This window comes from Falco peregrinus, chromosome Z, assembly GCF_023634155.1.
Source record: "Falco peregrinus isolate bFalPer1 chromosome Z, bFalPer1.pri, whole genome shotgun sequence".
Lineage (NCBI taxonomy): Eukaryota > Metazoa > Chordata > Aves > Falconiformes > Falconidae > Falco > Falco peregrinus.
This window is the reverse complement of record NC_073739.1, coordinates 59,161,059-59,175,364: the sequence shown is the minus strand read 5'-3', so window position 1 is coordinate 59,175,364 and position 14,306 is coordinate 59,161,059. Positions and strand designations below refer to the sequence as shown.

Here is a 14,306-nt window from a genome sequence, read left to right as displayed (position 1 = left end):
TAAAACCCAACATTAGTTTAGCAGGAGAATTCTAACTTAAAAAATTATTGCCTGTTATTACAGAGAGTTGCACATTACTGCCAAGAAGTCTGTGATTTTTTGTCACTGCTTTAAGAACAAAGAATCTAGTTTTGGGAACAAACGGTCACCTCAAAAACAAGAAATCATTGTAACATCTCACTATCATCAGTCTTTCTAAATTGAAATTGTTCTGATGAATTTTACCTCCAAAGGCAGCAATTCAGACTTTAATAAGACATTTCTACTGCAGCTTTACTTATTGAAAATAACCCTTAATTCCTGAACAGCTTTTTTGCTCTTAAAAATCCCAAAGAGCTTGAATAAGTCTGTGTTTATTCCTGTATCAAGACCTATTTTACACAGCTCTTGGTACATGCTCTATATTGGAAGTTTCCGTAACAGTGTGGAAGTTTCCGTAACAGTGTTCTGTTTTCCATTGCCAGAAAACTCTTGACAAACCTTAACTGACTGATTCTTTCAAATGCAATGGAGCATTTCTATAGGGACAAGTGCTCTAGCTTTTTTCACAGTACCTCCAGAGTGTTTCCATCTTCTGGGTAATTTCAACAACAAAGACTTACCACTGTCCAATAAATCTCTGCCATTGTTATTAATTTATTTCATTTCTACTTGGTAAAGATGGAAATAACATTTAAGCTGAAGATTTATTGCATGATCTTTAAGTAGAAGACTTTTAATCATTAAATCTTAATTAAGGTGGGAAATTCAGCCTCCCTCTGGGCAACTCACTACACTTCTTTTTTCTGAACAGCCACCCTGGATTTCATATTAGCACAGAAATGCAAAAGTTGATTCATGTCCTGTATCCCTCTGTCTTCCAAGGTTGAGATTACAGTAAGACTTGTTGATTTTTGTCTCTCCTTGCAATGATTTTTAACCCTAGTTTCCTTTGTAATTTTTGTGGTGCTGAAGAGTTTTTCAGCCGTTGCTTGGGTGTTGGCTTACCCACCAGTTCAAGTTCAGTGGTTTTCCTCCTAAATCTAGTACAGTGCTCCTATGCTGTGTAGTGCTGTTGTGGTATCATGTCACCTTTTACATCACTTCTCTAGAGGAAAGTCAGTGGTGATGCCAAATAAAAAAAAAATTAAGAAAAGGGGTTCATTCTATAACATCAGAGTCTGCACTAATCCTGTGACTCACATCTTCTCTTGACAATTTTGTGGGTTTTAACATTAATTATGAGTTTTGGTGATTTTGCCTACGATGATAGATGTCAGGGTGTCTAAATCCTGGACATAAAATTTCTTCTTAAAGCAAACATTTCCATACAGTGCCTCTTCAAAGGCTTTTGTTCCGTTTTTATTATTTGTAGCTTTACTTTTTTTAACTCTTAGGAGGCTTTCCAGTTCTTGTCAGCTTCCAGGCTACAACCTTGTTAATCGATAAGTTCTTTTCTAGCTCCTTTCAACAGATATTCATGTTATTCATATCTTTCTTATCCTGTTTTCTTTTTTTTCCTTCAAAAACCTTTCAGTTTGGTTTGTTTGTTTGTTTTTTCCTTGCAGTGCTTTTATAGCTTTGGTTTCCTTTCTTTTCATTCATGAAGATATTTACTTCCTTAATCTTCCAGAACTAAACCCTGAGGGAGCTGTGACATTTGACATCTGTATGAGCTGACTTCTTGTGACTGAGGTTTTGCAACTCCTGAAATGATGAGGATGTCCATAAATACAGGTTCACAGATTGAAGTGACTATTGATTTTCCACATGAGGCAGAGCTTAAAGCACAGACCAAAATGCCTTGCTGACTGCGGTCCAGGTTTTCCCAAGATAGCCAACAGATAGGAGTGATATCATTGATGGTGCTGTCTATGTTGATTAAAGAGTAGGTGAAGTGACAACTGGTTCTGTTGTCCTATGCAGTGTTACTTTTCATTCTCCTTCGTCTATAACAGTGTGTTCTTAGTAACAGAGTCCACTTCTTTATACTATGGAAGGAGAAATTTCAAATCTCTGAACATTAAGTATCTTTTCTATAAGGCCCTGGTATTCTAGAGGTATTTAATTCATGTTAGGATGGAAAAAAAAGTACCACATAAAGCTGAAAGGGGGAAAACCCTACTACGAAACTGCTCTAAGCAAGGGATCGTGAGCTTATCTTAATTGGTGATCTAGTCCTGAGCTGGTGGACTGGGAATCCCTTGCTGATGTTTCAACTCCTCCTGTGTTTTTTAGTGACCAAGGAGCAGCATTTTAAAGACCTCTACCTCTCCCCAGTTTGAAGGTAGGCATATGGATAGGTACGGTCTGGTATGGGACCCCCTGAGCTTGTCCCCAAACTGTGTAGCCCAGAAACCTGCCCTGGTTCATCAAAGGGTGCCTAGGAAAGGCTGGTGGGGCTGAATGTGCTTAGGGCCACCCTGACAGTGAAAGGCACTCGGAAAGGATGAGCTGAGTGGGATGCTGGAGGACAAAGATCCTCTGCCACTGCAAATTTTCTTAGGAAAAAAGCTATTTCATTGAGCCCTGGTTTGGTTTTTTTTTCACTGATGTGATGTCTCTGGTGCTGGGTGGCCATGCCAGCACTGCCAGCACTGCACTGGGGGCCCAGGAAGACCATGGTGGGTCACATAGGGCTGGAGGAGGGATGTGGTGGCCAAGGACTGCCCACTCAGAGCCCTGAGAAGGGCTGCTCTATGTCCCAGGGTAGCCAGCAGCAGTTTTGTCTGAATTTTCTTTGGAACAAAGTGAAACATTTCCACGATCCCTATCCTTTCCACACAGCCCTGCAGGGTAGACATATTTGGCCAAGTCTGACTGTGCTGCCAAACACATCCCTCTGTTCATGAGTCAGTCACCAAAACTGGGCTCCCAAAACCCTACAGAGGGAGAGTCTGAGGCATTCTGTAGTTTTCACCCACTTCAGTGGGGGAGGATTAACTTCATAGCTGCTTAATACCCAAGACACTTGATTTTTGGCGACTATGAGATTAAGAGCCAGAAATCAGTGGTGAAAATCCCAGGCATGCAGCTGGATTAATCAGTGTTGACCATTAATCGAACATCAGAGAAGGAACAGTTTGGTCTCATTAATCCCAGGGGGCACTCCCAGAAAACACAAGTCAGTCCATGTGCCTTCCTCCAAGCTAGGACACAACTCTGGTTCTCCACTTTGCTGTGCCTCCCAGAACTCTCCAGGCTTACACTCCTTTTCTGGGTCACCAAATGTCTGGAAAAAAATAATCTATATTTGCATATCCCTGCCTCCATGGATCAGCAGGACACCTTACCAAAAACCTTAAACAAGAAAGTTGCCCTTAAGTGTACAGCTGGAATGTACTCCACATGAAGGTGTACGCAACATTGGCAAACCAAAGTTCTGCCCATAACGTTACTTGAATAGTCCACAGCTTTACAGCAACATATGCTCAAAATTATCATTTCCAGAAAACTGCACAAGACTTAGGAAGTTTAACCAGAATGTTAAAAGTCCTCTTCAGAAAAGCACGACATAACAACGTTTTGCCAACTCTTTGAATGTATTTATTTATGTTTGGATTTGTGTAAGGAAGTTTCCATGCTATAAATTTTTATTAAAAACATGTCATTAAAAATAAATAGTACATTTATAGTCATAAACAAACCAGTAGTTTTTACACACACTAATGTTGGGTTTTCTCTTACAAAATGGGAAATATATTCCACCATCTAATTGTTTTCTTTATACCTGATATAAAAGCCAAAAGTTGCTGCGTGAAGTTTATACATACTGTAGATTTCATATGTCCTCAGACTAGATGCACAGCTATTTTGTGTCTGTGTTCTAATAATATTTATATGGGAAACATAGCCTTCTGTTCTTGCTATTGATTTTGGATGTGGTAAATAAGCTTAAATACTGCAGAAAAAATTATAATAACAGAGATTAATATATTGGTTGCTTTTTGTTGCTTGCTCGTGGGAATGACCGATTCATATGAAAAAAGAAATATGTTTGTACTGTAGAAAGGCTCGATAATACCAGCTGGTTAAAGGAAAAGTACATTTTTTTTAATTCACCAGAATCTTGTTTTCATTAGCTATGTGAAAATGCATGGCCTGGTTTCTCAGATACTAGGAAAGCAGAATTCCTCAATGCTATTCTCCTTTCTGTTTTCTGTCTCCTGCAGATCTAGTTGATGATACTCAAATGTCACACGGTTGATGTGTTTGCCACTGGAGACCATTCGCAGCACAGTATTGTCACAGCCAATCTTCATTTGGGCTAGTTAGGGAAAAGAGATATGGAGGAGATACAAAGAGACACTTATATAAGAGAGGGAAGAGACATATGTAATGGGGTAATTACAAAGCACTGATACATAAGAATTTGGAAACAAAGCAGATTTGCGTGTAGCGATGTGTAATGTAAATGTAATGTAATGTAAAAATAAAAACCTTCTTTTGTATTTGTTAGTTTTACTTTACAAGGGCTTGGGTATTAAATCTGGTTTGTAACGTTTACTCACGCAAATGCCACTCCCTGTCCACCTGCAGTCTCACGTATGCATAGGTAGACATGATGCAGAGGTCTATATATGTTTCTACTTGGGAAGGTATGTCACTGAGATACCATGAGTGATGGGCAATGGTAATGGCACCCTATCCTGGAGATACCCAAAAGTAACAGTATCAAAATGTTTCCTGTTAGAAGGATGAGTGGTTTTGTGCGTAAGGTGGTTCTTCAAAGTAGCAAAGGCATTTGAGAGTCCCACCAGATAAACTCAAATGGCAGCGCCCAGCATATGGACTCACTTTGGGGAAATCAAGCATGTCACTAACCCCTGCTTTTGGTGAACCATTTCAATAGGGGTTTGGCAAAGCCTCTTTTATTTGGGGAACCTGGAGCACCTTCCTTACCGGAGGGGAAAACTGGTGCGTCACTGGGAGAGTAGGGGCTGCCAAGGTGTGATTTCTCTTCCTTCACACCACCAGAAAAGTACATTTTAATCTCATTGCAGTGCTCAGTATTCATTCAGCACCAGCATTTGCCAGGTAAAGCTTTGAACAGTGCCTGGACCATTAAGCTGTGGTTTGATGAAATGCAAGGGAGACCACAGGTGCAAAGTGCCAGGCACATTCCTGCTCTTCAGCCCTGCAGAAACACCACTTCTCTGGTGCAGCCATTCATACTGCCAAGGTACAACATATGCCACACGGGCTAGTCTGTCACATCACCGCAACACTTCATACTCTGCTATATTGAATATTAGCGGAACTGGGAATTCTTATTTTTATGGGGAGAAAAACATCACTGACCTGGCATGATAGTGAAACAGGTTCAGAGCTCCTCCAGGGTTTAAAGCAGAGAGTGGGAGCTCTGAGGCTTTTAGGGTATGTGTTAGTCCTGCAGCAGAGAAAGAGGCTTTGGAAACACTGAGAAAACTTCTTAACTGAAAATGTAACTGTTCTGCCTTCATTTGTTATGAATTTCCAGCATCATTTATCTGTTGACACTGTAATAATCATATGTTTCATAGAATAAGTATTTTAAAAATATGTATAACTTAACCTTGTTGTAGTGATTACTGTAGGGGCAAGTGAAGTTTGTCAGGGGTGTACTGTATCACAGAGCCCAGTTGCAGTCTTGAATAGCTTTAGGTCTCATGTTCTGCTACGTGTGAAATTCACCAGTCCAGCAGGAAATCTAGGTTTGAGGGGGGTTTTGCACAACTCCCTCTGGTTAATTTTTTATCACACGGAGGTAAGTGGGAGAAGGAGTTCTTACCAGACCCATGAAAGGAGTGACAGAGATCAGCTAGTGGAAACATCTTGGATGGATCTAAGCCAGTTCCTCCTAGAAGCTCCACAAAATCTCCCATTCCTGCACAGCCTGCTGATGGTTTCTAAGAAGGCAGAGATTAAAAGTTATTTATAATTTATCTTCAAAAGGTAGCAGTTCTTTAGACATGATTGCAACCAACAGGAAGTTTTGGAAGTCCTCTGTGCTCAAACCTGTGTGAAATCAGGCTGTTGTCATCCTGAGCCACATTACTTCAATTTTACATTAATCAGTTAATTTCCTTAAAGAATTCCAAAGAAAGACCTCAGTAGGCTCTGAAAATTACTGACAAATAGTTAAGGTGTTGATTCAACTGCTTTTAGTGCAGGTAAGCAATCTGATTCTGGGTGCTTAGACATGTAATCAAATTAATAGAGGCATGGGCTGCACGTGTGCTCACACTCAGCTGGCAGGCAGGAACTTAAGTTCTAGTATACCATACTTATTCCCAAGCAATAAGTGTTGCTAAAATGAGCTGTTCTGGCAAAGTTTAATTAAAGTAAGAATTAACCAAAGGAGCAGTTTTGTGTGATGACAATGGCTCATTGTATATTAGACTCACAAGTGTTCTTTCCTGAAAATTAATGCTGTTTGCCAAAAACATCTCGCACAGACACCTTGTACACCTTTGGGCTGTCACCCATATGCTGCTAATTAAGTGCCTGATATCATTCTCCTGCTGTTGTCCGTTTTCTGCCTGCTGCTGAATAAGTCAACTCACTTGTGCATCTTTCAAAGCCTGGTTTGCTCAGACACTGACAGTCCCTGTGAAGGACTCAGGCTGCCAGTCTCACTGGCAGCTGTAAACAAACCTTGCTCCTGTCCTTCTGGATATTTTGGAATTTGCACCTTCTTAGACCTCCCAGGCACAAGGTGCCACCAACAGGTCTTGTCCTCTCCTGTCTGGTTGTCACCAAGCACCAAATGCTGTGGCCAGTCCGCAGCCCCACACTGTGCATCAGAGCAGATGGAGCAGAGAATGCTCAGCATGCTGAGCAGGGAATAATTTGTGACCATGTTTGTATTTTCTCCGAGCTAATACCTCACTATCTAACCCATGTCTCCTTTCTCTGTTCAGAGTGGCTGCTGCCTTTGTTAGTTTAAATACAGACAGACAGCTTTCCTGGAGAGCACTCCTTTCTTTCTAGTGAAATTCTTACCTTTTGTTATGGCAAGCAATATTTACATGCATTAATGGTACTTTGCATAATTCAATTGCCTCTGTAACATTACAGAGACAGACCCAGCTCCCATCTCTGGGGGGAAGCCAGGGCCCTCAGTGTGCTCACGTGGTCCGCAGCACACTTGCCTTAGCAGCCAGTGCGCCAGGCTAACCTGCTTCACCCCCTTCCCTCTCCTGTGCCCAGGAAAACTGCACACGGTAGTAATTTCTTAAGAAACTAACAACTTACCTTTAGAAAAAGACCATTTAAATGTCCCAGGATAAGATCAGATATTTTTATCACCACTGGGTAGATTATGGAGAAGCTGCAGTTCCTGTGTTGATGAGGAATGACCATGGTAAACCTTCCTGAGGGAGTCTGAGAGATGACATTGCAAGCTGAGGCATGGGAGAAGGTACAAGGGTTACTTGTGCAGTCATCACTGCATGTAGCAAAATGATGTACTTTCAGTACTAACGAAGAACGGATGTTTTAATTACTGACAGTTACAACCAATGCTGACAAATATGCATATGGCATTTTCTGGGCCTCTTGCATAGCATTTGTTCCCTAGAAATTCCCTGCCCATTGCTTACCGTGTAGCATGAGGGCTGGCAGGACTTGAGGTTGAAGCAGTCGATGAGAGAGCTTGCACCCCAAATCTATACGTCAGGGGCATATGTTATCAAGGGCTTGTACTGTTTGCCAGTCTGAAGGAGGCTAAATATGTGTGCAAGGCTTTTGTTTAGCTTTAACTGGTTACCACCTGATATTGCCAGCAAACCCCTAAGTGCTGTTCTGCTCCTTTTAACTGGAGCTCCTTACCCTGCAGAACGTCCCATTGAAATTAGAGCAGGTAGATGCTGATTTTATCTTAAAGTTCAAACTTAACTGTTCAGGTAAAGGAGTGGCTTATCATCTGTATGCGCAACCCAAGGGATCTTCCACGCAGACCTGGAAGCCTGCAGCTGCTTCAGCAGTCCAGTGAAGGACACAAGCCACCCCCAGCAGCTGCACACAATAATCACACCCACAGACATTAAGTCACGCCAGTGCAGAGACTCAGCTTGCAGGTTTGTGCCTGAATAACTCAGAGTTTGGACAGGGCACATGCTGTCACCTTCATCTTTGCATGGTAAGGCAGGTAAATCAGACTGACCTGAACAATGATTGTTAAATGTCCTGTACCCTTTTGGAGAAACAATGCAAGTGACCGTTAACTTGTGCCTTGCTAGCTCACGGGCTTAGGCAAATAGATCTTTTTTTCCTCATTGTTCACCCAGATAGAAATTGCTGAGATAAAACTCTCTGAATTAATACTATTTGTTCTAGCCAAATGTATTGGAACGTGGCAATACTGGATTGCAAGAGATCTTCTTTGAAAGAAAGAGTCTTCTGGTCCTGAATTGAGGCCATGCTGAAGTTATGTTTTACACTTTGTTTACTTTTTCTTTTCTTAGACACGCACTGAGCCTGAGACAAATCCTCAGGTATGTGGGTGTGTGCGGCTCTGCTGGCATTACTGGAGCCAAGTCAGTGCAGATATTGTCAGCCAGTGAGAGAATTCAGTACAAACCAAGATGCTCATTTTGCTTCCTGCCCCAAACCCAAGCCCATTTGATGTTACAAAACACAGACTTACGAAAGAGGTTGGCGTTTTTCTTTACTGTGACAGTAAATCCATTGCCTGGCTGGTGAATCCTGAAGAAGATCATTGCCACATTCTGCGATGACCTGATGCTCCTCTGAATATTGCCACTTTCACAAAAATCTACATATCTTTGGGAAGTGGGGAGGGGATGGTCCAAGGAACTGGGAAATTTCTCTCCTTTGAGTATCCAGCCATCAAATACCTACAGGAGGGTTTGAATAATTGAAAACAAGGATTTTGCTTATCGCTCTTTCAGCAGAGAACAGAAACTTTAAGTATTGCAGGCACTGTTTTATCTTGACACCAGTGGCCTGTTCAAAGCCACCAACTGTAAACAAAAATTCTTTGCATTTATTGATTTCCTATCACTTAACTGATTATTCAAGCTTCAATATGAATTTAGGAAAGGGAAACATAAATTGTAGTGTCTTTATTTCCTTCGGGTGACAATTTGGTGACCTTTTTTTGAGGCAAGCATCTCTTTTTGCCTCCGCATCATCACATTTGCATTTTTTTTTTTTATTTTTTTACTATTGTAATTTCATTGCTACCAAGAGAAGTTTTTGACCAGCTTGATTTGGAAGCCACACAAAACATGTCACCCTTTCAGACTCTGGGTATTGAGTCCATTATCTGGCCTGTAATTTTCCACCATCCATGTTTTGCAGCTTGTCATTAATGAGCCCAGAGGCATTCCAGAGGTATTGGAATACAATAAAGCTTCAGGAAGGAATTATTGGCAGAGGTATTGCTCTCTCCTGCATCTGTTCTTTCAGCTCTTCCTAACCACTAGAAAGCAGAACAAATGCTGCCTTACTTGGCTGCATCTTAAGCAGCAACCTCTACAAATCTTCCCTTCACAACAAAAATAGCAACAATTTGCCCTCACCATCTTCAGGGAAATGTGTCAGAAATGTGTCAGAACTAGAGATCTGTATTAACTCAGTATACCTGTGCAGCTGCCTGCCTTGCTGTTACAGCTCCCTCCCAGCCACTCTCACCCAGTAATTCCTTCTATGCTCCAGTCAATACTTGGAAAATCCAAGGACCAGATCCTGCCATCACTTCGGTAAGTAATCCTAATGCGAGTATGTGTGGGACTTTCTCACGGAAAAGCTACAGGATCAGTCTCTGGATTTGCCAGAGCTGTAAGTTTTCTGAAGTAATGAGGCGTGGGCTCAAATCACAGCAAGGAAAAGCTGCCTCTATAACTACAATAGTATAATGCAGAAACTGGGGACCCCATGATCAAAAGAAGGAAACCTCTATAAAGACTCAAAGATCTCTTGGCAATTTTCTAGCCTCCGTAAGTGCCTGTAAGTCTAGGTACAAAATCCTTGGACCCACGGCAGGCTGAAATCAGCCTGCTTTAGCAACGTGGGGAGACATCCCAGCCAGGGGTACAGGATCGAGGAACAGGATCCCCCAATGTAAAGCAAGCAGGGGGACAGCATCCATCCAAGAGAGGGAGACAAGGAAAAGGCTGAAGGGCAGCTGTCCTCCTTCTCCTTCCCAGAGCTCAGCTTGCTCAGCTGGGTGGGGTGGGGGCTGTGCTGTGCATGGCCACTGCAGCACAAAGGGCAGGGCGCAGGGTGAGGGGAACAGCCAGGGGCTGTCAAGCCTCCCCTTCTCTCCTGAACCAAGTTCAGATCTTGGTCAACACTTCTGACTGCTAGTAAAATGCACTTATAAAGTTTTTGATACTGGAATATAAATGGTTCTGCATCATGAACCTCTTTCTGCTCAGAGCCAACATCCTGAAAAGCTCTGATGGGGCCATGGAAAAGAAAGCCTGCAATGAGCCACTCATTAATAAGCTGATGCTAAGTGATCTGCAGGCAGAGGTCCTGGAGCAGCAACAGCCGTTCTGAGAGCTGTATCATTATCTGTGGGGCTTGTGTGATTCATAACGCAGTAAGAAAACCCTCCTAATGGGGCTGTGGGGCTCAGCTTGTGCTGACCAAACTTTTCAGTCAGTCCTCCAGGCATGGACACTCCGTAGAGGTGCTCCTGGAAGAGTTCAGTAGACTGGATGCTGCAGTTTGGAGAGGGATTCTCAGCCTACACCCGACTGCTTTAGGGGGATGATGATGGAAGGGGACATAGCCAAAGTGCCTCAGGGAGGAGGAACATCCACGCCAGAGATGACTTTTCTCTGAAAGCCTGTTCTGCACACACAAACACACACATGCTCACATTCACAAGTTCTCACCTGCCCCTTCCACATGTAGCGGATGTCTCACATGTCAGATGGGAGCAGGGAAGGGGAAGCGCAGCAGGACTTGCCAGCTTCTTACCTTCAGGATGTCGCCCCCTTGGCAATCGATGTTTACAAAGTTGTAGTTTATTGTGATGAGCTCCTCGGGCTCCCCGATGAAGAATGTTGCACAGTGCAGCTGCGGTTGGTCTGCAGTGAAGGTGAACTGCCCCTCTATACTTAGCATGTCGATACACCCTGCAGAAACAGATGCAGAGCTGCTGCCTCAGCCTGCTGGGGAGGGAGACCCAGTGCCAGCTCCCTTGGCACAGGGAAGGGGCGAGCCAGGGAGACCCACACACTGAGACTGGCAGTGATGGGAGGGAGACTCGGCTGGAGCAATGAGGAACCTGCTGAACATTAGAGGATGAATAGTAACGCAGAGGTGTAAGCACAAGTGTGTGATGTGGGGATGTGGAGGGGATGACATGTCGAAGCATCTCTGAGCAGAAAACTCTGTATGTTCACAAGTGTGCAAACACCCTGTTCCTTCAGATTTCTCTCTAATCACAGCTTTTCCATCTGCCTCATCCCCTGGAGATGTGACCTGCCCAGGGATGCAGGTGGCAATCCCCATCCTCTTCCCATTGCTTGGGACCCACAACTCTGACCCCAACCTCTTTTCAGAGCCATGTTTTGATCCCTGTGTCTCAACCACCACAGTTTTCCTGAGATTTTAACACATGGTCCTTCTCCCCTCCCTTGCAAAAAGTGCCTGCATCTCTGTCACTCTCAAATAGTCCCCTTCTCCTCCCTGATCCCCGACATCCCCGCAGGACTCTCCCACCCACTGATGGTCTCCACCAGAACACCAAAAAAACTCACGAAGTGACCGCCGGTAGATCTGCCCTGCAGACAGCTCTCGCTTCAGATCTTCACTGAGGAGTAGGAAGGGCTCATCTTCACCAACATCCCTCACCTGGTGAAGGAAAGAGGGCAAGAAGAGGCTGGGGCAAAGTGAAACAGTCTCTTCCCTGCACCTCTCAAGAGCAGGCACCAGCAGATTAAATCCCTCCCCCAGAAACAGTGAAGCGGTGGAAGAACTCAGTCAGAAAGCTGCCAACCTGCAGCAGAGGGGAACAAAGCTGCCACCTAAGAGGTGAGCCCAGAAGCTCAGTGCACAGCAAGTCTCAAATCCTCAGCAAAAATGCAAGTTTGAGAAAAAGGAGGAGAAAAAAATGGGAGGACACAGGCAGGACTACCCAGGTGTAGGTTTAAGTCAGGAGGAATTGGAATAGGAGGGGAGAGAGGAAAAAGCATGATGCTTGAAAGCTGGGAGTACAAGTTAGAAGACAGCAGCTAAAAGCACAACAAGGCACTTTAGTCCTCAGCCCCATTGCTCACCTCTAGGTATCTGGTCTCCCCCTTGGAGGCTGCCAGGAAGATGAGAACGAAGTGGCACTGAAACTGGAAAGCAGACGGCATGCTGACACCTCCTCTGCCAGCCCTCCCTCTCTCCCTGTGGCCAAGTTTCTCTCGAACTGTGCCGGTAGGCAGGAACCGCTGGGGTATCTTGGAGAGACTCTTTTTATAGAGCTGTTGGGAGGGGAGGCACTTGGTCCCCGTACTGATAGGGTAACCCATGGTAACTGAATTCCTCTCGCAGTGACATAGTGCGTGGGCATGACGAGGGTCCAAATCACAGCCACAAATTTTCAAGCCAGTTGAACTCCCTTCACTGGCAGGTGTCTTTTCTACTTATCTGTCTGGCAGAGCTAAAAGCTCTGCAGAGGGCAGCCCATCCCTGTGCAGCTGGGGCACTTGTGTGGTGTGTTTATTTCCAGTTACTCCAGAGTGAGGAATGAGGAGCATCCCTCCCTCCTCCTCTTTCCTGCTTTCCAGTCCCAGGGCATTTTGGACCTGCAGGGCTCCCTGCCTCCCTCCTGCTGCTCTGCGACATGCAGCTCTCTGCAGCCTCCGTGCCAGGTGCTTTCTACTGGCCAGGCCTGAGTGGGTGCCCCTGCATCCAGCCAGGCTTGCAGCCTGGGGCCAGCATCCCTCTGGGGCTGTGGGATCTGCTGGCTTCTAGGTACTGCACCTGCAACTGGGGCTCTGCAGCAAGTACAAAGGCAAAACCAGACAGCTCTCCCTGCCACACATGGCTTTCATACAGGAATTAGGAAAAGCTGGGGTTCCCAAGGGCATATTCCCCATGGAACAACTGATACTGCACCAGCCCTGATCCTCAAGAGAAACATGAGAAAGGCCTTCAACAGATGAACCTGGGAATGAAAATTCGTAACTCTGCAGAGTACTAAAAAGCAGTAACTCAGCAGAAATATTAGTTTTAGTATATATTCTTGTTTTCCCCCGACCCAGGATGAACCATCAATACTCTGCAGGCAGTAACTACCCTTTCCACATCATTCTTGCTAATGTCTTGTTCTGCTCTATGCTTCCCTGTCAAATTGTCACTTTGGTTCAGCAAAACTTAGAAATAATATTAGAAATATTATTTAGAAATAATATGATCTGGACTTGGAAAGCTTTAAGTTTGCTGCTTCTGATTTCATTGGAGGGCTTATGGAACAGTTACTTGCTGTTTCACCCAACTTGTTGGTCAAACAACAACTAAATAAATCTTATTCTGTCTACACACCTGTGGCTCTGACCCTATTATACTATAATTCCTATTCTGATGGTTTACTTTAATGTAAACTATGATATTACTCCATATCTGCATGGAACTTCTCTGAATTTGCTGTATCTGTGTGGGTTTCAAGAGCATAAAAAGTACTAAGGAAATGGAAAACATTATTTTTGAACTTTGACATCAAGTTGCATTTGAAGGTTGTTAAAACTGCTTTGGAGAACTAAGTAGTTAATTATTGCGTGAACCAAGACTGAATTAATTATCCTCATGTACTTGCTTTAAATTGTTTAAATACTGTGATTTTAGGCAAGGAGTATCAGAAGATTATGCAAGCGAGTTTGGAATCTGAAATCCGTTGAAGTTCTTTGGGAATTACAAGTTTTGCTGGAAAATTGCAGGGTTTAGTCCCAGCTTGCATTAGAGGGTGGCTGAGAGGTTAATCAGGGTGGTGAGAGGTGCCCTGGAGACCACTGGGATCCTGTGGGACCAGGAAGGGCTGCAGGGGAGCCCAGCCTCATTTGCTTTTCTTATCACACATTCACTTTCTGAAGAAATGAAGGTTAGAATTACAGCATGACCCCTCCACTCCCCATCTTTGAGGCACTTTGCAGAACCTAGTCCCAGTTCCACCTGGGGTGTCCCGGTTTGCCCTGCTTGACCCCCAACCTAGACCTCAGATGCTGAGTCCTTGTATATCTTCAATAAAGGACAGAGAGTGTTTGATTGTGTGAGAATTTGACCAGTTAATGAAGATTTGGTTAAATTCAGCTCTAAAAATGAGTGAAAGACAAATGACATTGCAGCTAAATCAGTATGACTGTCTGTTAAACCAGCTGTGA

At 43.9% G+C, this 14,306-nt stretch overlaps 1 protein-coding gene across 1 annotated transcript; it reads right to left on the bottom strand.

Moving 5' to 3' along the window:
* Positions 1–3,508: 3,508 nt before the first annotated feature.
* On the bottom strand, positions 3,509–12,365 carry CRHBP (corticotropin releasing hormone binding protein). The gene is made up of 7 exons (XM_005233791.3): positions 12,219–12,365; positions 11,700–11,793; positions 10,915–11,072; positions 8,609–8,819; positions 7,216–7,364; positions 5,750–5,867; positions 3,509–4,246 (listed from the first exon to the last, which is right to left on the bottom strand). The coding sequence occupies exons 1-7, from the start codon at positions 12,297–12,299 to the stop codon at positions 4,089–4,091; spliced, it is 969 nt and encodes a 322-aa protein (XP_005233848.1). The 5' UTR covers positions 12,300–12,365; the 3' UTR covers positions 3,509–4,088.
* Between the last annotated feature and the right edge of the window lie 1,941 nt (positions 12,366–14,306).